Source organism: Notolepis coatsorum (assembly GCF_963971535.1).
Source record: "Notolepis coatsorum genome assembly, chromosome: 4".
Classification (NCBI taxonomy): domain Eukaryota; kingdom Metazoa; phylum Chordata; class Actinopteri; order Aulopiformes; family Paralepididae; genus Notolepis; species Notolepis coatsorum.
The window spans coordinates 42,255,841-42,280,869 of NC_140168.1; the positions used below are offsets into that span (position 1 = coordinate 42,255,841).

The 25,029-nt window shown below is 44.1% G+C and overlaps 1 protein-coding gene across 1 annotated transcript; it reads left to right on the forward strand.

The window, feature by feature from the left end:
* Positions 1–1,770: 1,770 nt before the first annotated feature.
* LOC311226493 (small conductance calcium-activated potassium channel protein 1-like) lies at positions 1,771–24,927 on the forward strand (the record flags this gene model as incomplete). The annotated part of the gene is made up of 9 exons (XM_084311918.1): positions 1,771–2,622; positions 11,149–11,244; positions 12,789–13,073; positions 14,176–14,297; positions 14,591–14,732; positions 15,140–15,250; positions 17,708–17,835; positions 18,715–18,784; positions 23,616–24,927. 9 exons carry the CDS (start codon positions 1,771–1,773, stop codon positions 23,829–23,831), a joined length of 2,022 nt encoding a protein of 673 aa, XP_084168044.1. The 3' UTR covers positions 23,832–24,927.
* Between the last annotated feature and the right edge of the window lie 102 nt (positions 24,928–25,029).

The window sequence follows — 25,029 nt, forward strand, 5'->3', positions numbered from 1 at the left end:
CATATTCACACACACACACACTCATATTCACAGACACTTATATTCACACACACTCATATTCACACACACTCATATTTACACACACAGATAATCGCACAAGTAATGACACACCCACTCACTCACACACACATACAAACGCCATCTCTTTCACTCACACAGCGACACAGGGGCGGAAGACATCCGCCAACCTAAAACTGAAAGATTCTGACAGATGACACATACACACATTTTGCCTCGCTCCCAGAAGCATCTGCAGGCGCACATGTGTGGTCTATGCAGTATTCAAGCCCCAAGAGGAATTAAGGAAGACCGCATGCCCCGGGGGACAAATGTAGTGCAGGAAAAGCAGGAAAAACAATGGAATAAAATGGTTTTAAAATGCTATGGATATTCATGGACGTTCGCTTCATATAGTGCCATATGGATCAAAGTTCATAACCTCTGCTTGGATTTATGGGAGGGGCTCTGTGATGCCGAGGCAGATAATGGATTGCTCGAAAGTTCATACAGACAGAACACAGAGATTTGGAATATTGTCATCAAGACACAGGAGAGTGTTCTGGCTTGATTAATTTTCAATCAATATTCTACTACATTTAACTTTTTTGTCTTTTCGTATCACAGTGGGAAAGCATTCCTCAGTGAAAGAGTTCTTCTGTCCGTAGATACAAGCAACAGGATTTTATTTGAGGGATTTCTTTTGTGGTTTAAGCCGATGTGACCTCCAGGACATAAGAAGATTTAATACGGGGGGAGTTTGGGGGGATATTGAAAAGGAGAGAGAGTTTAAAGGGGGTGTTTTCTTGCGGTTGGATAGCTAAGACGGGAAAGGATCCACTTACGGTAAGACTACAGAAAAATGTGAATTATTAGAGGGAAAAGCTCTTTTTGGAGTCAGCGAATACACAGATAATGTAAATTTTAAGTCTTTTGGACTCTCAAGCGGTGGCATCACGCCTGTATCTCAGTGAGATTGGTGAATGCATGTTGACAACTATGGCTAGGAATGAACATGAAATCCAATTTACTTTCGATATCCAGGAAGGATTTGTTAAAAGAACCAGTTCTTGCAAATGTCACTTTAGTTTAGTTGCATTTGAGTTTTTTTCCTCACAAACTATCTCTTAAAAAAAGCTTTTTACACACACACACACACACACACACACACACACACACACACACACACACACACACACACACACACACACACATATATATGTATATATATATACACACACTCACTAAAAAGATTAGAATATAATCATTGCTACAGTGCATAGGAACAATTACATACATACTGTACTAGTATGTGAGAATGTAAGAAGTATGTCAAATGTGAGGAGGCTCTGGTTTCATAACTAACCTCACAAGCCACGAATCTTGAATATAACTATGCTATGACGCCTGCTGTCTAAATTGTTTTATGATTAACCCTTTCACCACCACACTACCAAAGGGTTAACCCTTTCACTGCGACAATACAGAAGGTTAACCCTTTCACTGCCACACGACAAAGGGGTTAACCCTTTCACAACCACACTACAGAAGGTTAACCCTTTCACTACCACACTACAGACGGTTAACCGTCTGTAGTGTGGTAGTGAAAGGTTAACCCTTCTGTAGTGTGGTAGTGAAAGGGTTAAGTTGAACTGATTTCCCTGCTGTGTTTTTCTGTCTTCGTCCGGCCTCTCACTTTCTCTCTATTCACACTTCTATAGAGTCTCACCCGGACCCGGTGACTCATTTATTAAAAAACACAGAAAACTCACTATGGAGCCCTCCCCCTCTATGAACCTGTCAATTGTTGATGGAGAGGAGGCGGAGGAAGAGTGTCCCCTCCTTCAAACTAGAATGGTACCTCCCCCCCAAGCCTTCCCTCCCCAGTGTGGAATACACCATACAGTCCTGACGGGGTTAGATCACTCAATCTGGTTGGACAGAACCCAGGCCATAGCCACCACACCTTTATACAACGGCCAGCTTTATGTCTCGCCGACCCCCCCTCCCCACGTGAGGCTGGACAAAGGCATGGGGAAGGACAAGAAAGGCGAGAGAAGACCAAGCGGAAGCAGTAGGCCGAACCCTGGACACAAGGACCGCAAACAGTCTGGCCAGCTCAAAAGGACAGTGTTTAACCGACACAAGGAGACCATCACATCCTTCACCGACATCCCCATGGCGCCATGTGGGTCGCCCTACAGTCTGCTCTGCAGGTCCCACACGGACGGAGGGGATCCCGGAAAGGGAGGAGGGGGTCAAAGGTCAGGTGAGAACATCTTCGTGCCGGAGATCATCATAACCTCCAGAGACGAGGACTACCAGCAGCAGAGCTACAGCGAGGTGCCCTGCTTTCACCAGGAACTGCCCCAGCGGTCTGAGGCAGAGGGCCCGCTGCCCGGGGTCCAGCAAACCAGTCCGGAACCCGGTTCCGGCCCCGAGCCCTCGGGCGACGCCAAGGACGACCAGTACTGGAAGACCCATAACATCGGCTGGCGGCTGTGCCAAAGGAGGGCCCTGTTCGAACGGAGGCAGCGGCTGAACGACGGCGCCCTGGTGCTGGGGTTATTTGGAGTGGTGGTGATGGTGATGGAGACAGAGCTGTCCTGGAGTGTCTACAGCAAGGTGAGCTTCAGGGTCAATACACTGTTTACACACAAAGAGATCAACCTGAAAGGCCTTTTCAATTGTTTGGAACGAGGACTATGTGTAATGTGTATGCTCACTCCACATAATTGTACGTGGTTGCGTCTACATGATCCTCAACAATCTTACCAAGTGCACCTTTAAAGCAGCACAATGTAGTTTTGCAATAGAACTTTAAATCCATCTTGGGACCCTGGAACACTTTATGAAACTAGAAACAATCTGTTTGGCTGTGGTTTCCTGCCCTCTCACCACATTTACAACACAAGGACGCATCTTCTAAAGTTATTGTTGGTCAAATTGGTTTCTAAACAGAATTTCTTAGATTTGTTTTGAGATAAGAAAGAGACTCTAGGCGGCTAAGTGGCGCAGTGGGCAAGGCGCTCGCCACTAACGCAGGAGATGCTGGGTCCTAGCCCAGCTCTCGGTGTTGCTTCCGGCTTGGCTGGTCGTTCATACTAACACAATTGGCAGTATTAGGGGGTGGGAAAGCCGGTGGGTGGGGATCGGACGTTGTGTACAGCGACTCCTAGAGGTCGGTTGGTGCGCCTGTACGTGTGAATACTTTCGCGCTTTTGCGCTCTGATTGGCCTGGTCATGTGCGCCAATCGTGGGACAGCAAGTTCTGCGTTTCCGGGTCTAACAGCCTGCAAACTACCTGGCGTTCTATCGCCATGCTCTAAGACAAACTCTAACCTTAACCAACTTCGAAAGAGTGCCTAAGCTTAACCGTCGGAATCAGGGCAGGTGTTCTATCGCCATGCTCTAAGACAAACTCTAACCTTAACCAACTTTGAAAGAGCGCCTAAGCTTAACCAGTGTAGACACTTGCGGTCCCACGATTGGGCGTACTGGGTGCAGTCGTGCACACACGCGGTTACACGGCGTGTTATTAGTAGTCACTCAGGGCAGAAGTGCGCGCAATGATAAGTACCCGGCCGTTGTAGAAAGCTACCCGGCCGGCGGCCGGCACTTCTCACCTAGACTTTGCATAATAATAGGAACTTACGAGAAGGTGGGGGGCTGCTTGATCTCCATTGTTATGCATAATAATCATCTGTTCTGTGCGCCTGAGGGAACATGTATGCGCGTGCGCGGGAGCGCGCGTGCAGGTGGCGTGTAACCAGTTCCCATATTACGACTGCACCACTGTGTACATGTCACATCACCAGAAATGACCTGGCCAATCAGAGACGCGGAAACAAACATTTGTTGTCTAAAGTATTCAGGCCGCCTGTACAGCCGAATCAGGAAGCAATGGGGCAGCGTGAAGAGACTCCCACGCGTTACTCCTCGCCGCTGAGAGATCGCGCTGTACAGGTGAAAAGATGCGACAGCTGCCTCCTCGTGTACCGGAGGGAACACGTGATGCAAGGCTTGGTCCACATTGCAGCCGACCAGTGGGAGGCATGGTCTAACAACGTTCGAGACAGGGGAGGGTAGAATTGGATAATACGAAATTGGGATGGGAGAAAAATTTGAAAATGGGGAGAAAAAGTAGATAAAAAAAAAGAAAGAGACTCTATAACTACGGTCAGGGGCGTAGCTGTGGGGGGGTAGCTTAGGATGATTCCAAGGGCCCAGCACTGGGGGGGGGGCCAACATTTTTTTTTTTTTTTTTACTAGACATCACTCAGGTGTATTATTGATGCTCTCATTGATACTATGTGTGTGTGTGTGTGTGTGTGTGTGTGTGTGTGTGTGTGTGTGTGTGTGTGTGTGTGTGTGTGTGTGTGTGTGTGTGTGTGTGTGTGTGTGTGTGTGTGTGTGTGTGTGTGTGTGTGTGTGTGTGTGTGTGTGTGTGTGTGTGTGTGTGTGTGTGTGTGTGTGTGTGTGTGCAGGGAGCAAAATTAACTTTTTGACTCACCGGCCAGTGGCGGGTAGATGGGAAGAATCTACCCGCCAAGCATATTTCTTACCTGCCAAATTTTTTTTGATTAAAATATATATATATATATATATATATATTTTATACAACATTTTTTTTTTTAAATAAAATATATATTATATAATCATACTTGTAGTTGTATTATCTGCGAGACATCGCCACCACGCAATAAGTCAAAATGCTCGCTATCTGCAAACAGCTCCACTGTCTGTGTGTACTCTAGTAGCCTCCAGCTCCAAAAAGGATTCTCCTGTGCTGCAGCGGGACCCTATACTAATACTCTACATTCAGCATGCAAGGATTCTCCGACGCTGCAGCTGGACCCTATTGGTATAATGTTAGGGTTCTTTGGTCAAATCACATTCAACATGACCTCAGCTACAATACGCATTGAATCAATGTTATAAGACATTGATATCAGGAGCTATCTGTAGCTACTGCTAGCCCGCTAGGTAACGTTAAGACAATTTAGTTTACTGGGAAATATAGATCTAACGTGAGCTAGCTAACGTGAGCTAGCTAACGTGAGCTAGCTAACGAGGGAACGGAGGTATTATGCACTCGAGTCGACTATTGCTGGAGCATTTGTTGATATCAGTAGCTAGCCAGCTAGATACCGTTAGACAATGCCTCGTCATGTATTAAACTAAAAGTGAATAGTTGACTGGGTCATTGTTTAAACAGTAACGGTAGCTCATGGAGGTCCGGTCTAGACTAGAGCAGACTGCCTCTGTGTTGATAGGAGCAGAAGCCAATAGTATCCCGCTGCAGGGCTGGGCGGATATAACTCGTTGCCACGGTTTCTTTCAAAATAAGAGTATCATACGAACTGAATGCTGCTAACTGCCGGAGCCATCGATATTATGACTGGAACTGCGCTTGGAGCGGAAATGAGACCCGCACAGATTTTCAAAATAAGAGTATCGTTATGAACTACACGTCTACACGCCACACGGCGGGCAGACCCCCCAGTGGCAAGCGCCAAAGGTAAAAACTGAGCGCCCCTGGCGGGCGGCAGGCTTTAATTTCGCCCCCTGTGTGTGTGTGTGTGTGTGTGTGTGTGTGTGTGTGTGTGTGTGTGTGTGTGTGTGTGTGTGTGTGTGTGTGTGTGTGTGTGTGTGTGTGTGTGTGTGTGTGTGTGTGTGTGTGTGTGTGTGTGTGTGTGTGTGTGTGTGTGTGTGTGTGTGTGTGTGTGTGTGTGTGTGTGTGTGAGATATATAGAGAGAGAGGGGGGGCTTTGGTAGACTATTGCATTGGTCCATTCATTGAAGATGAACGCAATGCGACATCCTTTACTAGGCTCACCCACCAACAGTGCAGGTGCTGAACTGCTGATCCAAATGTATAGGTAAAAACCATATTATGCGTTTTAATCAATAATAAAATTGCCAAAAAAATTCCCGCTCGCACGCTCGCATTCACTGGGGGCCTACAAATACATTCTTTCATGGGGCCCAGAATCTGGAGCTACACCCCTGACTACGGTAGTTATTCTAGCGGTAATTATTTCTTCCAAAAACTACATAGTGGAGCTTTAAACAAGTAATTTTTGCCTTAGTCTTGCTGCATAGCCAGACCTCTCTCCACACTTCTTCAGCACTGTGCCAGTGCAGGAGAAATGACTTAACTGGCAGAACCCATTATCATTCTGCACTACTTGAGAAAAACGTTCTGTGTTGTTTGTATTTCTTAAACCAATCGGAATTGTCAAAGAGCAGGAGTAAACTGTGCCAAACTCTGTCTTCATATTCTTTGAATATCTTTATAAAACAATACACAGAATACTTAGTGCACAATCCAAATATTCTTTCCATTATAAGCATTTGTTCGCAGGTTGTTTTTGTAAATGGTAACACATGGAGAGTGGAGACAAACATTTTAAGAAACTGAGAAATAGTCGACTATCCTTTCAGTCAGACTATTCTTGCCTTGAAATTAATATTTTTTTTTTAATAATCTTTTACCAATACTTCTAATTGTAGTAGTTATGTTCTGCCTATTCACCACTGCCATAGACTTCAAGTGTATCTGGAAAATGTGTCTTGAACACCCCTGAAAACCCATGAAAGTCACGACATTTGACTAAAATGCCACGCTAACCTTTTATGTGTCACGTTTTCTGAAAAACGTTGTGACATTTCATTGTGGTCTGAGGAAGAATTCCTCTTCTGCCTTTTTAGAGCAACCTTTCTGGGAAATACATGCCCCTCAGACACCGGGACAGTCCCGCATTTAGCCCTTTGTCCTGCATCCTGCAACAGAAGAGAAATGTCCCACATTTGTCATGCTTAAAATGTTAAATATATGAATTTCTATTGTTTTATTGTTTTTGTTTTATTAGTCACACCCATGCACTAATGCACCACAAGTAGCCTAGTCTACACACCAGCGCACACATACTGACACTGTCCGTGTACTTGTAATGTTGGCCAGAGCTGTGTTGTCTCTGCGCGCACAGTTTGAGCACCGTAGTGGAGCAACACTTTGAGCACCGTGGTGGAGCAACTTTATTTTCACACGTGCTGCCTGCCGTCGCGGTGGAGCTTGTGAAGAGATTCAAGTCAAAGCTAATTTCTCTCTGACAAGACTTTTAGGGCCCTTTCTCACTTACGTTTGGGGATCGAATCACTGCTCCTGGGAACGGGGGGGAGTGTTCTCACTCACCCCTTTTGGGATGCGAAACGGCGCTGATTCGTTTTACCCCCCCGCTGAACGGGATCAGTTGGGCCCTTTCTCACTCACCCTATTCGTTTCTATTTCGTTCCGTTCTGGCCCGTTCCGAGGTCTGACGCGAACTCCCCCCCCCCCTCTCCCCCCTCTAGTTTGCGTACACACTGCAGTCTTGTTTCGTTCCGGGTTCTGTTTACGGTTTGCCTTTTGAGCGTTTACGCTTGCCGTAGGTGATGATGTCACGTTCGAAAATGTAAACACAGGAAGTGTTAACATGGCGCTGGAGACTGAATGCTGATATAAAATGAATAAATAAGCAATAAATATGAAGTTATATTTGAACCTCTGTTGTCAAGCCTTGTCAATATAACCCACCCCATTTTATCACGAATGGATGGTGTTGTAGAGTTCGCTTTTGAGCGTTTCCCAGGGCTAACGCTAAGCTAACGGTTAACGCTAGTTAGCTTAGCCTAGTCTAGTATAGCCTGTAGCACTTTCTTTTCAGCAAAGAACGTGCAATAAACAAAACGGATACATTCACTGTGTGTTCGGCCTGTCATTTGTTGATGAAACAAAACTAACATCAACACAAGTGACCACCAAGAGCGGATAGTTTAGTCTAAAAAAAGATCGGTGACTTTTGTTAGCTACATTGTTAGCTGCATGCTAACGTGAATGGAAGATGCCATTATAACAGTATAGCATTGTGGCTAGAAGCTAACGTTAGCTCACGCTAGTTAGCCAGCACCAAACTGATGATATCGGGAGCCATCAGTACTGTAGCTAGATAACATTAGAGACAACACCGTGTGTATTAAACAACGGTGAATAGATGACTGGGCCATTTGTTTAATGCTTGTTAAGATTGAAAGAGGAGCTCTGAGCTAACAGGGTCTGATAGCTAATGTTAGCCAGCTGCTCATGCAATCGCCGAATCTGTAATGCTAGCAGAATGAATGGATGTAAACTTTATTTAACATATTGCATATGGGTACAATACAATACGGCTCAATACAAACAATTGTTAAGGGAATGCAGACTGTTGTAGCTTGGACTGGGGTCCTTATAACAATAACTTCATGTTTTCATCCACTTGTTTTTGGTTGAGGTCTGAACTCTCAAATTGCCCATAAATATCGTTTTTGTGGGTATTCTCCAGTTGTTGCTGTGTGTGGTGTTATCTGCCCAAAATTCAAGCAAGCATGACAGTAACGACGTTGTGTGTGTCACGCCCCCCGCACCCGCACGGCGCGATTCCGAGACCACCTAATCCAACTAATCCCGTTCAGCGGGGGGTGAAACGAATCAGCGCCGTTTCGCATCGCAAAAGGGGTGAGTGAGAACACTCCCCCCCGTTCTCGGGAGCAGTGATTCGATCTCCAAACGTGAGTGAGAAAGGGCCCTTGGATTAGGTGGTCTCGGAATCGGGCCATGCGGGTGCGGGGGGGCGTGACACACACAACGTCGTTACTGTCATGCTTGCTTGAATTTTGGGAAGATAACACCACACAGCAACAACTGGAGAATACCCACAAAAACGATATTTATGGGCAATTTGAGAGTTCAGACCTCAACCAAAAACAAGTGGATGAAAACATGAGGCCACGTTACAAACGCACAGCACTTCCCTGGCTCGCATTAGGCCTGGCAATTTTTGTTTGCCATGCTATTTTCTATACATTAGTTTCTTGTTTGAATGCATTTATTTCTATTAGAACAGTGGTGCCCAACCAGTCGGCCGTGGTCGACCAGTAGATCAATGACATGTAATATAATTGCCACGAACGATGGGATAATGTTAGCTGCTGGACAGGCTAACTAGCGTTAGCTGTTAGCTTAGCGTTAACGTTAACCCTGCAAAACGCTCAAAAGCGGACTCTACAACAGAGTTCCATTCGTGAGAAAAGTTCGCATCAGATCTCGGAACGGGCCAGAACGGAACAGAATAGGGTGAGTGAGAAAGGGCCCTTATAAACATGCTCACACACCAGCCTTGTTCAGTCGGGTTGAACCGAACCCTGGAGCGTTTACCCCGTGGTGCGGTTTATTTGGGCTGGTGTGTGAACACAGAAATCGGTCTCAGATCCACCAAACAGCCCCAGCCTGGTCTGGTCTCGGTCCGCCTCTAAAGTGAACTCTGGACCGGTTTGTTGGAAGTTTCGATGCAAACCGAATCAAAAGGAGGAATAGACCCAAGACATCATACATGTAATGAAGCTGGTGGTATTGTTCAAAATAGCCAAATAATGTTGTGACAAATACTTCCCATGCATAATTCAGGTGACAGTATCCTAGAAGACAATGGTGCATAATTCATTACTGACAGTGAATTGGAAAACGTATAGTAGCTACATTTGTGTTTATGTTTTCAGCTCCTGCAGAAAATGTAATATCTCATGACAGCCGTACACAAGGGTGTGGCATTACAGGCGCAGAATGGAGCAGGTAAGGAGGGTGAACAGTTGAACTCTGCTGGATGGCTGCTGTCCATGGTGCTGAACATGCTGGCCATTGTACATAAGACTTAGATTTCATGAGATATTACATTTTCTGCGTGAGCTGAAAACATAAATAGTTTACATTGTTTGAATATGTACATTTACATTTACATTTACATTACATTACATTTACATTTAGCTGACGGTTTTATCCAAAGTGCTTACAAGTTCTGTACAACAAGTCAGCAGGAAGGGTACAACTCTGGCAGCTAAGGGTAAGTAACATTGTTCGTCAAACAGTGTTGAACTTGAGTGCTACAGTCTTGAGTGCATACTGTAAGTTAGTAGTATAGACATATTAGCATAGTAGGTAGTTAGGTTTTTAACCCCCGTATTTTTCAGATATTGATTGATTGATTGATGAAGTGTGTAATATACTGTATGTACCTATTTTTAATAGGTACACATTGTACATAAGATTGACACAATCGCTGTGAAGAATGTATAATAAATGTACCTATTTGTAATACAATACACGTTGTACGCTATGGTACAGCGTGATGACATACAGCAATATTAAAATATTGGTGATATTGATCACATTGATCATATTGGTCACATTGATCATATTGATCATATTGGTAATATTTATCATATTGGTCAAATTGGTCATATTGGTCACGTTGGGCAGCCAGTCAAATTGGGTGTCCATACCGTTTACCAAAATATATTAAATATTACATTTCCACAAATGTCCTGCAAGATCAAGATGCTGTTCTGCATTTGGATCATACAGATTTGGTCGCCCTACTCAGAAATTAGCATGACATCTTAGTCCAGTGTGGATTCATGGGTTGAAAGTTGGTTTTCCAGATGGGGATTTGTGTCTTAGAATAGAAATAATCATTAATGAAATGTCAGCATTAATTTCTTCTTGTTGTGCTTTGATGACGGGCAGATCACCATGTAGCTTTAAAGTACTAGGCTTTAAATCATGTCTGCTCTTGAATACCTCACTTGGTGAATAAGTGACAGAGAACCCCATTTATTTTTTGACATTGCATTCACAATGAGCTTTAATCCTCTCCAAAAGATGTGCCAGTCATCTTTATAAGTAGGCTATATAAGGAAATCAATGATGACAGTGGGGTCTCTAGAGTGCTTGATCTATCGACAGTTGCATGACCATATATTCATGAAGGAAGTGGATTATGCAATGCAACGTATATGATAGAAGCTTAGGAGGATGTGAGGGATCAACAATACAGCTTTGTAATAGTGTGTGTGTGTGTGTGTGTGTGTGTGTGTGTGTGTGTGTGTGTGTGTGTGTGTGTGTGTGTGTGTGTGTGTGTGTGTGTGTATACGTGTGTGTGTATACGTGTGTGTGTGTGTGTGTGTGTGTGTGTGTGTGTGTGTGTGTGTGTGTGTGTGTGTGTGTGTGTGTGTGTGTGTGTGTGTGTGTGTGTGTGTGTGTGTGTGTGTGTGTGTGTGTGTGTGTGTGTGTCACAGAGCTCCATGTACTCCCTGATTCTTAAATCCATCATCAGCTTGTCTACGATCATCCTGCTTGGCCTCATCATTGCCTACCACTACTGTGAAGTTCAGGTAACAGACAGCTCCACAATCTCTCAGTCACAATGGTTCATAGTCTATAGATAGATTGTATAGATATGATATCATATAGGCTACTGTAGATGTATCTATAGATAATCATCCTGTAGATTTCTATTGAACATAACAACCATACCACACTTTCCCTCATCCTCTCTATAGTAATAAACAGCCAGATCTTGCTTAAAATATGTGAATAGAGTACTAATCGACCACAGGTAAAAGGTACATATTGTACGTTATGTTATAGCCATAAGTAATATATTTACGTATTTATGCAAATGTGAAATAAGTACATATAAAGCTATTTTTAACCTTTAACGTTTTCGTACCTCAAGACTACCAAGACACACTTTTCTGATGGCCTCGCCAAAACCCTAACCCTAACCTTAACCACACTGTTACCTTAAACCAGGGAGGGGCAACTGGCGTCCCTCACCGACACTCCATGCGGCCCCAGGCCAATATTAAAAAAATTAAAAAATAATAATATTTTTTTTATTTTTGCATTCGACTAAGAAGAGTTGGCAGTCGACTATGGCTCCTTTCGATCGACTATTTGACTAATAGGGGTCAGCCCTAGTGTGGACATATTCAACGCTGTTGAAAGTGTCGTGCAGCAATATGGGGGGTTTGATAAACTGTCCGCTGTTGTTACCGATGGAGCACCCGCAATGAAAGGAAAACACACAGGATTCGCCGGGCTTCTAAGGCAGAGTGGCGTTGAGTGTCCAATGCTGCACTGCATTATACATCAGGTAAGTTCGCTAACATAATTTCCATCTATTGTGGGTCACTAATAATCAGGGGTGCAGTGGTCATGTCACGCGGTACCACGCCTTAATTATAATTTGTCATTTTTGTAGATATTTGGGTTACACAGCAATACTTTCAAATTCAGCTGTATTTATAAATTCATAAAGTTGAAATTAAGCATTACTAAATGCATTTGAAATGGAATAAAAACAACGTTACAACAAATTATAATAGTTTATATGCCTTATTTATCACATCTGTGACTATTATGGGCTATTTGAGTGATGGGGTACTACTGGCGGGACTGCCGATAAACAATGCTGCCCCCCAGATTGAGTGTGGAAATTTAGTGGCTCTCACCATATACAAAGTTGCCCACCCCTGCCTTAAACTAACCATAACCATCAAACCCTAACCCTAACCGTAACCCTAACTTTATATAACCATTAAACGTTAAAACTAACCATAATCATAGTATTGCTAGGTTTGTATCAGGGCAGGTGTGTGGCTTAATCTAGTGGTGATAACACAATCGCCCACAACCACAGTCATTGTTGGTTCAACTCCCAATCGTGGTGTTTTTTTGGGACTTTCACTGATACGAAGCGCAAATATATTACTTACACAAGACGTAAATATATCACTTATGGCTATAACACATAACTTACATTATGTACCTTTCTTCCTGCGGTCTGTTAGTACTTTATTTAGGTTTTCTGATGATACCGTGTTGCAGCCAGCATTGTAATAAAATAAAACACGCTCCTCATCCTCGTCCGTAGCTCTACATACACGACAGTGGGGCGGAGGACTGGCGGATCGCTCTGACCTCCGAGCGCATCTCCCTGATCGCCCTGGAGCTGGCGGTGGTGGCCGTGCACCCGTACCCTGTGAACCTGCCCACGTACTTCCAGCAGTTCCGGAAGCCCACCCTGAACGAGACAGAGCTGGAGATCATGCTGGCCCTGCCCATGTTCCTGCGGCTGTACCTGCTGGGCCGCGCCATGATGCTGCACAGCCGCCTCTACACTGACAGCGCCTCCCGCAGCATCGGAGCCCTCAACAAGGTCAGAGGTCGCCCGGAGAGTGATTTCTTCTTTTGCAACATGGCTTCGGGCAGTAACGTGTGATGTGATCCATGGGGTGGCCGACTCGACCATATATAGATATATGGGTGTCCCGTTTGGGATGGGGTTCAATTCTTGGCACTGGCACTTTCTTTACCGTAATCCCTTTATATATGTTTTTATGTGTTTTACGTCTAGGTGGGCCGAGGTGCGGCCAATAGAGGTCTGGCACTCGAGGTGTGACCATCACACTTTGGCTCCCATGAATACCAGTGATTTGACATTCTGATGTGTCCCTTTATCCTTACTACCCCCCGCCCGCCCCCGCATCACACACGCACACACACATTTCACTATTCCCCTTTCTTTTTTTTTCTACTTTTTATTTTCGTTATGCCAATTCCCTTCCTGGTCGTTGTGCGCTTTTGCCCCCTACTGTCAGCCTGGGGAGGGAGAAGACTACCACATGTCTTCCTCCGATACATGTGGAGTCAGCCAGCCGCTTCTTTTCACCTGACAGCGAGGACTCTCACCGGGGGAGTGTAACGCGTGGGAGGATCAGATCCCTTCCCTGCTGAACAGGCGCCCCGACCGACCAGTAGGAGTCGCTGTTTACAACGACCAGGATACATACCCCACCGGCTTTCCACCCACTAACACTGCCAATTGTGTTAGTAGGGACGACTGACCAAGCCGGAGGTACCGCTGACAGCTGGATTCTATCCCAGAGTCTCTGCGGTGGTAGGCGAGCGCTTAGTCCGCTGCGCTACCCAGCCGCCCCTACTATTCCCCTTTCTTATCCTCTTTCAAAATCCTCCCCCACTAATCCGTTCCCTTTGTTATCACTATTTAAGAGTGGTGACTATGACCTTCTGTCTCTGCTCCCCCCCCTCTCTTCTGCAATACCCATTATGTCATCACTGTCATGCTGGATTGAGAACAAGCTTTCTTATCCCTCATCTGTGTTTTATAAAGATATTCCTACAGGTACCACCCTAAACACTGTGTGTATATATATATACAACTCTTTGGTAAATACTGAGCAGATCCTAATATTACTGGTAAAGAGAGTGACATAATGGCTGCTGTTTGTGGCGTCCAGATCCACTTCAACACCCAGTTTGTGGGGAAAACTCTGATGACCACCTACCCCGGAACGGTGCTGATGCTGTTCAGCGTGTCTCTGTGGATACTGGCGGCGTGGGGCCTACATGTTTGTGAAAGGTGTGTGATGTTGAGTGGACACTGGACAGTCAGTCCTGTTTGTTGACCATTTCTCTGATTAATATTGATTTGAAAAAAAATATTATAATGGCATATATCTTAATTTATCTTTATAGCTATGAAATACGCTAAATATTTGAATACGTTTAAATGATTGCACAATACAAATGGTGGAATTGACTGAAGGGATGTTGCTTTGCTTAGACATAAGTGAATATGTTTAATATAATTTTGAACGTGGGTGAGATAGAAAATATCACAACAAATATACATTTATATTTTTAATCCTACAGACACCACAACTACAAGGACCTGAGCAGTAATTACATGGAGGCCTTGTGGATGGTGTCTGTCACCTTCCTGTCCATCGGTTACGGAGACGTGGTGCCACACACCTACTGCGGTCGCAGTATCTGCTTACTGACTGGCATAATGGTGAGGACTTCTAACCAATGAACCTGAGAGGGTCAGTGGTCTGATTCCATGTATACTGCATATTGCGATCACATGTATGTGCAGTATTTCCAGTACATGTATTCGAAATACATCTTTAATCAATGCTGTGTATTTTGTAAGTTGTATTTTTCTCCCATTACAAAAGCATCATGTCATTTGTAACAAGATACTTCTTGTGGACGGTCATTTTGTATTTAATACCAAGAAAAGACCAGAATACTTCTTCTGGAAGACACTGGTCAGTAAGGATGAGACAGAAAAATTGGTAGAATTTAGTTTCACTCGCAAGAAATAAATCACAGATTAAAAATAAGTACATTCACCAATGTTCAAAATAATCATTGTCATTTAATTTAATCTCCCCTCTGTCTCGTCTGAACACACAGGGGGCCGGCTGCACCGTCCTGGTGGTGGCTGTGGTTGCCAGGAAACTGGAGCTGACCAGGGCAGAGAAACACGTCCATAACTTTATGATGGACTCCCACATTACCAAAAGGGTAATTATGGCCTCAGAGTGGATGCACACGGCAGGAGTACTAATTGAGCACGGAAATAGCTTTACCCCCAAAATCTGAAAACTCCTCAGAGAGAGTTTATTGTTAAAAAGGCTTTTTAAAGGCGAGACAGCCTAGGCAAATTGTTATGGTTTGTAACCGACCCCAATCGCACAACACAAGACAGGTATGAGAGTAAGCCAAAACAGGGCAAATATTTATTATAGACCAAAACGCGGCACAGTCCCTTTAAGGGAGAACACAAAAACACTAGAGTCAAGGAAATATGGAAAATGCGGCACTGTGCCTTTAAGAGGCGAACAGGCTAAGGGACTAAGGCTAAGGACCAGGGCTAAGGGCCAGGGCTAAGTGTCAGGGCCAGGACCAGGGGCACTGGAGAGGGGGACAGGGACAGAGGCCCGGAGAGGCGGGCTGGAGACAGGGACAGAGAAACAGGGTTAAGGCCCTGGACAGGGCGAGGGCCAGAGCTGCTTACAGGGATGAGGACAGGGTTCCGACGGCGGAGGCCGGGCACGGGGACAGGGGCCCGACGGCGGAGGCCTGGCACGGGGACAGGGACCCGACGGCGGAGGCCTGGCACGGGGACAGGGGCCCGACGGCGGAGGCCTGGCACGGGGACAGGGGCCCGACAGCGGGGGCCTGGCACGGGGACAGGGGCCCGACAGCGGGGGCCGGGCACGGAGACAGGGGCCCGACAGCGGGGGCCTGGCACGGAGACAGGGGCCCGACAGCGGGGGCCGGGCACGGAGACAGGGGCCCGACAGCGGGGGCCGGGCACGGAGATCCTCCTCCTCCTCCTCGGATGCTGCAGACGGGCAGCGCAGAACAAAGGGGGTCCCAGGGGACCGGGATGGGAACACGCCGTCCTCCCGTGGAATACTAGGGAGCGACGACGAGCCTCACCCCAGGAACGAGGATCACGAAGAGACGCCTTCCTCCCGTGGAATCGGGAGCGATGGCGTGCCGCCTTGACGTCTGGAGTGGGAACACTGGAAAACCTCCCGTAGAGAATTAGAGAGCGAAGACGGTGTCCCACTCCAGGCAAACGGCGACAGGTGGTGATGGCTGGGCCGTCGTCTCACGCCGGAGACGCGGCAGGTGATGGTGACGTACAGAATGGTAACGTACAGAACTCCATGAACACAGAACTCCATGAACACAGAACACAGAACGACCCGACAAGGACTAGAAGGGAGTCCAGGTATATAAAGCCCTCTGGGGCGCTAATCACAACTATGACAGCTGCGTGAAGGTAGTCCAAGGGTGGGGGCTGGTGAAGGAGAGTAGACAGGGAAAAATCTCGCAAGGGTGGGGGCTGGTGAAGGAGAGTAGACAGGGAAAAGCTCAGGGAACAGGCGAATCCTCACACAAATATTTCTTTATTATTTTATTTTTGTCTTATTTCAAACTAGTGGCAATCAAATATCGAAAACACACACAATTCGTTGTTTATTTTACTTCATTTTGTCTGATTGTGTCCATAAATCACAATTACAATAAAGAACTTTGAGGGCGTTTTCCCAAACATTTGTTTTTATGTGTTTTTCTTACCTTATATCCATTTCCCTAGCACCTACACACACCATACTTTCCACATTTCTTCCTATCTATACCCTGCTTCTTTCTACAGAGCGGTTTGATGATATAGCATTCATTAGCCTGATTTATAGTACATTTATACCAAGAAACCTGCCGAAAATAGATTTTTTTATGACTGTAGATGTAACAGAGGCAACTCGCCCCTGCCACGAATTCGACCATGCCTTGAGTGGGAGTCGAACCCCAGGCGTCCGCACTGCGGGCGACATCACAAACCGCTGCGCCAAGAAAGGAATTCCTTCTAAGCGCTCAGTTTGGATGCCTCTGGGGAGGTGAGTTTTACACCCGTTACACTCACCCCCCCTAAACTCACACCACCCAAGGCATCCGGGTCACGGCACCAGTGTAACAGAGGCAACTCGCCCCTGCCACGAATTCGACCATGCCTTGAGTGGGAGTCGAACCCCAGGCGTCCGCACTGCGGGCGACATCACAAACCGCTGCGCCAAGAAAGGACTTCCTTCTAAGCGCTCAGTTTGGATGCCTCTGGGGAGTGAGTTTTACACCCGTTACATAGACAGTATTTCCTGATCTATGGGATGATAAAAAGTTCATTGTGTTATGTGTCAACATAATGAAACAAAAATGTTGAATTTGGCATCATCCAATGTTGGTGATTCTGTTCTGGCAATATATGCAAATGTGTGCATATTTAATTAGGTAACGCCTATTTTGCATAATAAACATAAAATCTCAGAAAACTTGCAATACATTTTTTCTTAGTTGTTATGTACATAGCAAACTGGGAAAGTTTCATAGTGATATCTATTCAAATATGTTTTTTGCCTATTCACCTATTCTGAATAAAGAATAAAGTAAAACTCTATCTTCTCTCTGCAGATAAAGATTGCTGCAGCAAATGTGCTCAGAGAGACTTGGCTTATCTACAAACATACTAAGCTGTCGAGGGAAAGAGACGAGTCGAGGGTCCGGATGCACCAGAGGAGGTTACTGCTGGCCATCCACACGTAAGGAAGCCGTCAAATTAGATGAACTCATAGGGTGTACAAAGTATGCAATCAACTGTAAGTTATGCTACTTACTACTTTTTTTTTTCTCTCTCTCTCTCTCTCTCTCTCTCTCTCTCTCTCTCTCTCTCATCTCTCTCTCTCTCTCTCTCTCTCTCTCTCTCTCTCTCTCTCTCTCTCTCTCTCTCTCTCTCTCTCTCTCTCTCTCTCTCTCTCTCTCTCTCTCTCTCTCTCTCTCTCTCTCTCTCTCTCTCTCTCTCTCTCTCTCTCTCTCTCTCTCTCTCTCTCTCTCTCTCTCTCTCTCTCTCTCTCTCTCTCTCTCTCTCTCTCTCTCTCTCTCTCTCTCTCTCTCTCTCTCTCTCTCTCTCTCTCTCTCTCTCTCTCTCTCTCTCTCTCTCTCTAAATGATGGGGGAGACAGTGGCTCAGGAGGTAGAGTGGTCGCCTGGTGATCGGAGGGTTCCCGGTTCGATTCCCGCTCCTCCTGGGCAGCGTATCGAAGTGTCCTTGAGCAAGACACTTAACCCCTAATTGCTCCCAATGAGCAGGTTGGCACCTTGCATGGTTGCCTCCGCCATTGGTGTGTGAATGTGTGAGTGAATGGGTGAATGTGAGGCATAAGTTGTAAAGTGCTTTACCATTGGAAAGTAGTCAGAGGAAGGAATAGGTACAAATATAATGTATGAAGAAAATGTAAATGTAAGATAATGTTCATTGAATGTGGCATATCTCTTTAAATGTTCTGTATGAATATCTCCTTTGCAGTTTTCTCAGACCTACTGTAGCACCAACATAGTAAAACACAAATTATTATTACAGAAACTATATGCAATTATACAAAAAAAAAGTCTTATTGCAAATCCCTGTTCCTCTCCGCCCAGGTTGCGTAATGTTAAGATAGAGAAGAGGAAGCTGGCAGACCAGGCCAACACACTGGTGGATCTCTGTAAGGTGAGAGAGGCCAGTGACCCAGTCTGTAATTAAAGGGGCAGTTCACCCAAATACAAAAAAATATATATATATATTATTTTCCCCTCTTACCCAGAGTAATATTTATCCATCCATTTCGGTGTGATTCCCTTAGTTTTTGGAGATATCTGCCGTCACTCCCATACAATGGAGCTGAATGACACGCTTGTGGCGCTCAAAGCAACAAAAATTATATATAATGAATGGGGGTGTACTTCGGTAGAAAATAGTTCCTACATGAGACTGCTCACAAGGTCTGTGGATTATCACGTGTACCTGGGTCATGATTTCTGGAAAGAGACATTGCTTTTGAGTTTTTCAAACGTTTCTCCGGGTAAGGGGGGAAATGTTATTATTATATTTTTCCGTTTAGGATGAACTGGCCCTTTAACGAACAGCTCCAAGAACGTGGCATCTAAATCAAATCAAATCAAGTCAAATGTATTTGTAAAGCCCGCAATCACAGGTTAATGTCCCCATGGGCTGGACAACAAAGGTAAGGAAAAACTCATTAAAAACCTAGCAATAGGAAAAAAGCACCACAGACAGGGGGGAGGAGTGGAGGGGAGAAACCTTAGAAGGGCCGTTCAAGGGGAGATCCCCCTTCTTGGATGTCAGTGATAGTGTTGCTAAGGATGATCGGTGGGTGGAGAATAAAACAGGCGAAATAGTTGGTATGTATGAACATATACGTGTAATAAAACATAAATATGTACATGCAATAGCAACTGGGGTACATAAGAACATTTTTGAAAGATTTAAATAGAATAGAGCTAAGAACAGCAACAACAAGAGAGAAAGCATAGGGAGACGAGCGTTAGTGTGATAATAGGATAAAGGCTAAGTGTCAAGGCTCGGAGCTCAAAGTATCAGAGTCATATTCCGTTTGCACATGAGTATCTATTCCGTTTGGATCCATTTAACGTATGGGGGCGACAAAGAGAGGATCACAACAAGTTGGCCATCACCACGAGACATCCACTCACAGAGAGACAGGGAGACAGGGAGACAGGGACAGGCGTTAGACAGTTTGCGTGTTTGTGGTGAGTGGACATAGCAATAAAACATATAGTAAGCATATATGTGAATAGAATAGATACATGTAGTAAGCATATATGTGAATAGAATAGAAGTACTTAACCCAGCAATGAACTAAAACAGGCATGGTTTAGACGTTGTAGGTCGGATAGAAGACGGTATGAAGCTGATCCATGACATCAATGGTGCACATAACCAATGTGGGGGTAGAACAGTCACTGCAATCTTGGCCATCACCCCGAGACATCCACCACCTTGGCCAACACTACGAGACAACCACTCAGAGAGATAGGGAGATGGGGACAGGGGTTAGAGAGTTCCCGTGTTTGTAGTGGGCGGAATTTGAGCAATAAATACATGTAATAAGCATATATATGCATACAGCGTGGTGAGTCGGGGGTCCCGAGGGCTATTCAATAAGATCCAGTGAAGCCATAGGTTCACGTTAGTAGAAAAGTCCGCCCGGGGCGTTTTCAGTGTGGCACCCGGTCTGCAACAGGGGTTACTGCATTCTCGAGACAGCGCCACTACCAGGATTTGGCCGGTACTGCACCTTCGGAGTCCCAATATGCCCTTTCCAGGCAAAATACAGCTCTGTGACATTGAATAGGATATTAAAATCGAAAAAAAATAAGAAACTAGTCAAAAACGTATATGTGATTGGCCATCAAGCGCTGGCTCCCAATAACGTATATATACATGATTGGCCGGGAATGTGTTAATAGGTATGTATAATTGGGTGTCATCAGCGTAAAAATTTAAGTTAATGCCAAATTTGCATATGATATTGCCGAGGGGTAGCATATAAATGGAAAATAGCAAAGGGCCCAGAACAGAGCCTTGTAGGACACCGCATTGCACTGTGAGGGTCTCAGATGTTAAATCATTATAGCCCACTCAGTGTGTTCTATCAGTTAAATAAGATTTAAACCAAGCAAGTGCATGACTCTGAATGCCAACATGATTCTCAAGCCGATTCAGAAGAATGGAATGATCAACAGTGTCAAAGGCTGCACTGAGGTCAAGCAATAATAGCACAGAAGTTTGGTTAGAATTCATTCGTTTGTGACTTTAGTAAGCGCCATTTCGGAGTGGAAGGCTCTAAAGCCAGATTGAAAAGATTCATGAAGATTGTTACTTGGTGGATGGTCAGTAAGTTGCGTTGCGACAATCCTAATATTTTGGATAAGAACGGAAGATTGGAGATAGGTCTGTAGTTTTTCAAGATTAAAAACATTAAAAAGTAGACAAAGAAGTGTTGAAGATGTTGATGTTGAGATGTTGAGGGCCTAAAGTTGGGACGGGTTCTTTGATGAGAGTTTCTGGAAGAGGGTCAAGCAAACAGGTTGAGGGTTTAGCAGCACAAACCAATTTAGATAGGACACTAAGTGAGACGTTTTCAAGGCAGGATAGCGTATGGCTGGATTCCAAATCAGAGGGGAGGCCCATCAAAGGTTGGGAGGGACTCTGATTGATAAGTAAGCCATCAAATTTGTCTCTTATGAGATACATTTTCTTGGTAAAGAAATCAATGACGTGTTTGGCCGAGAATGCATAATTTAGCGGTTGGTTGTTTCTGAGTAAGTTTCGCAACTGTATCAAACAGAAACTTCAAGTTGTTTTTGTTTTCGTTGACGAGTCTGTAAAAGTATGAGGTTTTGGCAAGTGAGAGTGCCTTTTTGTATTTATGTAAAATGTCATTCCAGGCAAGGTGGAACACTTCGAGTTTGGTCAAACGCCATTTATGTTCAAGTTTGCGGCATGCCTTTTTCAAGGTGTGAGTTCCCTCCGTAAACCAGGGAGTTTGTTTTTGCGGAGCACGTTTTCTTTTTAGTAGGGCTGTCAGTTTATCGCGTTAATTAGATTAATTAATTACACAGCAAATTATCGCGTTATGAAAATTAAATTAAATTATTAATTAATAATCATTTATATAAAAAAAAATCTTTTTTTTCATTCATTCCATAAGAACGTAGAATACACATTTACAGACTTTTTTTTATATGGTCCATTTGCATGTTCTTGGTATCTGATTCTAGGGACATCTATGGATCTCAGGGAATGTATTCCCAGTGTCAGAAATACTGTGTCTGTTACTAGGCTTGAGTAAATTGTAATGAACCAAATGAGAATATCAAGTACATTTTTTTTATCTTTGACTGTGAATAACACTATGCTCAAATTGACCAGACCTGAAAAATCTAAGCAAATTAATAGATGGAATATGATTAAACAGAAGGTTTTGTAGATACAGTACTGAATTCTGCCATCCGGACACATGCAATTTGAAATATGATTATAGAATATAGAATATCGGGCATAAAATGGTTATGCGATTAAAATGTGATTAATTCGATTAATTAATTACAAATCCTGTAATTAATTAGATACATTTTTTTTATCGCCTGACAGCACTACTTTTTAGGCTTAAGAGGAGCAACTATGTCAACCTTATGATGAATTGAAAATGGGGGACCCTGATGTAAACAAGACGAAAGTCTTTCTCTGGTCTGCATCCCCACTTTGATTGCCACGCAGTATGCCCATCCTTATACCCAGTCTGCCACCGCTGTAAGCCTATGGAGATGTTTACCTTCTTCGCAGGGCTATAACTTTTTAAATATTATAGCTATATTGACATTATTATGGCCCATTCAACATCGGGTATCTATCGTTCCGGATGTGGGAACGTTATATTTCATTGATACATTGTTGTGTTAATACCGTCGAGAATATAAGTATGTTTTTAAGCTTTTCTGCTGTAATCCCAAAAACGCGAGTTATAGGCCCTGAAGCATATAATAGATTATCGATTGGCGTTTCTTTCCTATACGCGCTATATTAAAAAATTCAAATGTATATGATCGGTATACATTATGCTTCATCATGCATGAAGGAAAGGGGGGGGGGGTTGTTTATAATTCCTTGATCGTCAGTAACGGCTTTATTTAGTATCGGTTGATATTTTGACCAGATGGATTGCAAACAAAGAAATGGACAATCAAGCTGAAAATAACGTTATATTCCTCTTACCGTTCGCCGATGAGACTGGAGGGAAAATATTCCAATTATTTGACGTCGATCTGCTAGATCCATTTCCCGTTTGTATGATGCAATAAACACCGAAATCATATAGATTTCCTCGATGCACCAGCGCGCCACTTCCGGTTTGGTGTGGAGTGTAACTCGCCCGATCATCCACCAGGCGGCGGTATTGAGGCGTTGCAATATCAGACAGGGTGCAGCTGCAGTCCCGCAGGGAGGCTGGATTAATTATGAATGCCATGGCGAAAAAATTTAATATTGATCCCAACAACGAATTATCACATTGTTGGCGTTCAACGCATGGCAGGCAATAACTAATTATGACGTTGTTGGTGACAATTGTGTGTATTGAGCTGTAATGTATTGTACCCATTCTGCAATCCGTTTTCAATTTTCAATCAATCAATCAAAGCGTGCTACGAAGGGCGGCGTGAAGCTTATCTGTGAAGAGATCAAGGGGGCCGTCTACTTCAACTTCGTTCAAACTAGTTTATTTTTGTTTCAGAACTCCATTTGTGCAGTGGTTAAGAGACAGTCACAATACATACTCACTATAGAACACATGAAATACATTAAAACGACAGTAAAAAACACCACTATAGAAAACACCAACTACATTAAAAGAAAATTACTATAAAAAAAACACCAACTACATTAAAACTACAGTACTTAAATGCACTAACTCTCACTCCTTGTATTTTTCCTCATCTCCATGGACAACCACCACCAGATGCAAAATGTGATGTACGAGATCTTGGAGGAGGTGCACGGCTGCAGGGGCGACTTGGACACACACATCCAGAGTCTGGAGAAGCATGTGGAGGAGGTGAGGGAGGGCTTCAAGGGCCTGATGCCCCTCCTCTCCAACACCCTGTCTACACAGAACTCCTCCATCCGCCACCTCCTCAGGGAGAGGGAGGGCAGTATGAGTGGGAGTGACAGGTAGAAGAGACAGAGGGTGAGAGATTATGAGGGTATCTAGAGGCCAAAAGCATCTTCACTGGGATAACAAAGGTCATTTTAGCACCAAGATACTTTTCAGAAACCTAGATACTGGGGGACAATGACTACTTTCTTAAAGGACAAGTACAATTGTTTGAAAATGTAGCTTCTATTTCTGTAGCAGAAATAAGTTAAAAGCACAAAATGTTAAAATGAGGAAATTATGCATTTGGCTGGATTTTTCTTCCAAGCACGTCTCTTTAATTACAAGGATATGTAAGAAATAATGACATGGTGACAGTGAGGGATGGGACTGATTGCTAGAATGACAGCCATCATCCATACTGTATATTTTACCACTTAAGATTGTGGCATTTATCCAGACATGCTGTAAAAAGAAAATCAGCCTGCTGTCACTGGACTACAAGTGAGAAAGGGCTGACCAGACAGCTACTACATTCCAGCTGTATCCCAGCCCTCTGTGAACTGCTGGATCATCGTAGTCAACACTGCAGTTCTCTGATCATGTAGCAAAATGTTCTCCAAAAATGTAAGACCCAAGTAATCTGTACAGTAACTGAAATTTACACCATTGTAATAAGAGTACCACTGCAGCTTTCATGAAGACAGAATAAACAAGGTGGTAATTGTGATCTTGTGTCAAATACTAACTGAACCCTTGAGACAAAAACCATAGAAGTCCAACTGGAAAATATTTGGACAATGTATTTTCTGTTGTAAATTAAATCCAGTTCTCGTGTGAATGTGACATCACCTGAAAGTACTCCTTCCTTGTCCTTTACTGTGATGAATGTACACTACTCACCCAGTTTACAAACTCTAGATAAAGTTCATTCCAACAAAAAGCCAGAGCATAATATAAACCTATATTTTTCTATTCTTTGGACATTAATTATGATTTTTTTGTGGAAATTATTTGCATAATTTCCATTGAAAGGCTAAATATTTTTTACCGGGATATGTACCAAACAAATATGTTCACTAGAACACAACGGAGGCAACCATGCAAGGTCATCCTGCTCATTGGGAGCAGTTAGGGGTGGTTAAGTGCCTTGCTCAAGAACACTTACAACACGGGAATCGAACTGGGAAGTTACGATTTACCAGACTGCTCTACCTCCCTAGCAACTGTCGCCCCTATTCAAATCTTAAAATGGATGAATATTGTTCATCCTGAATAT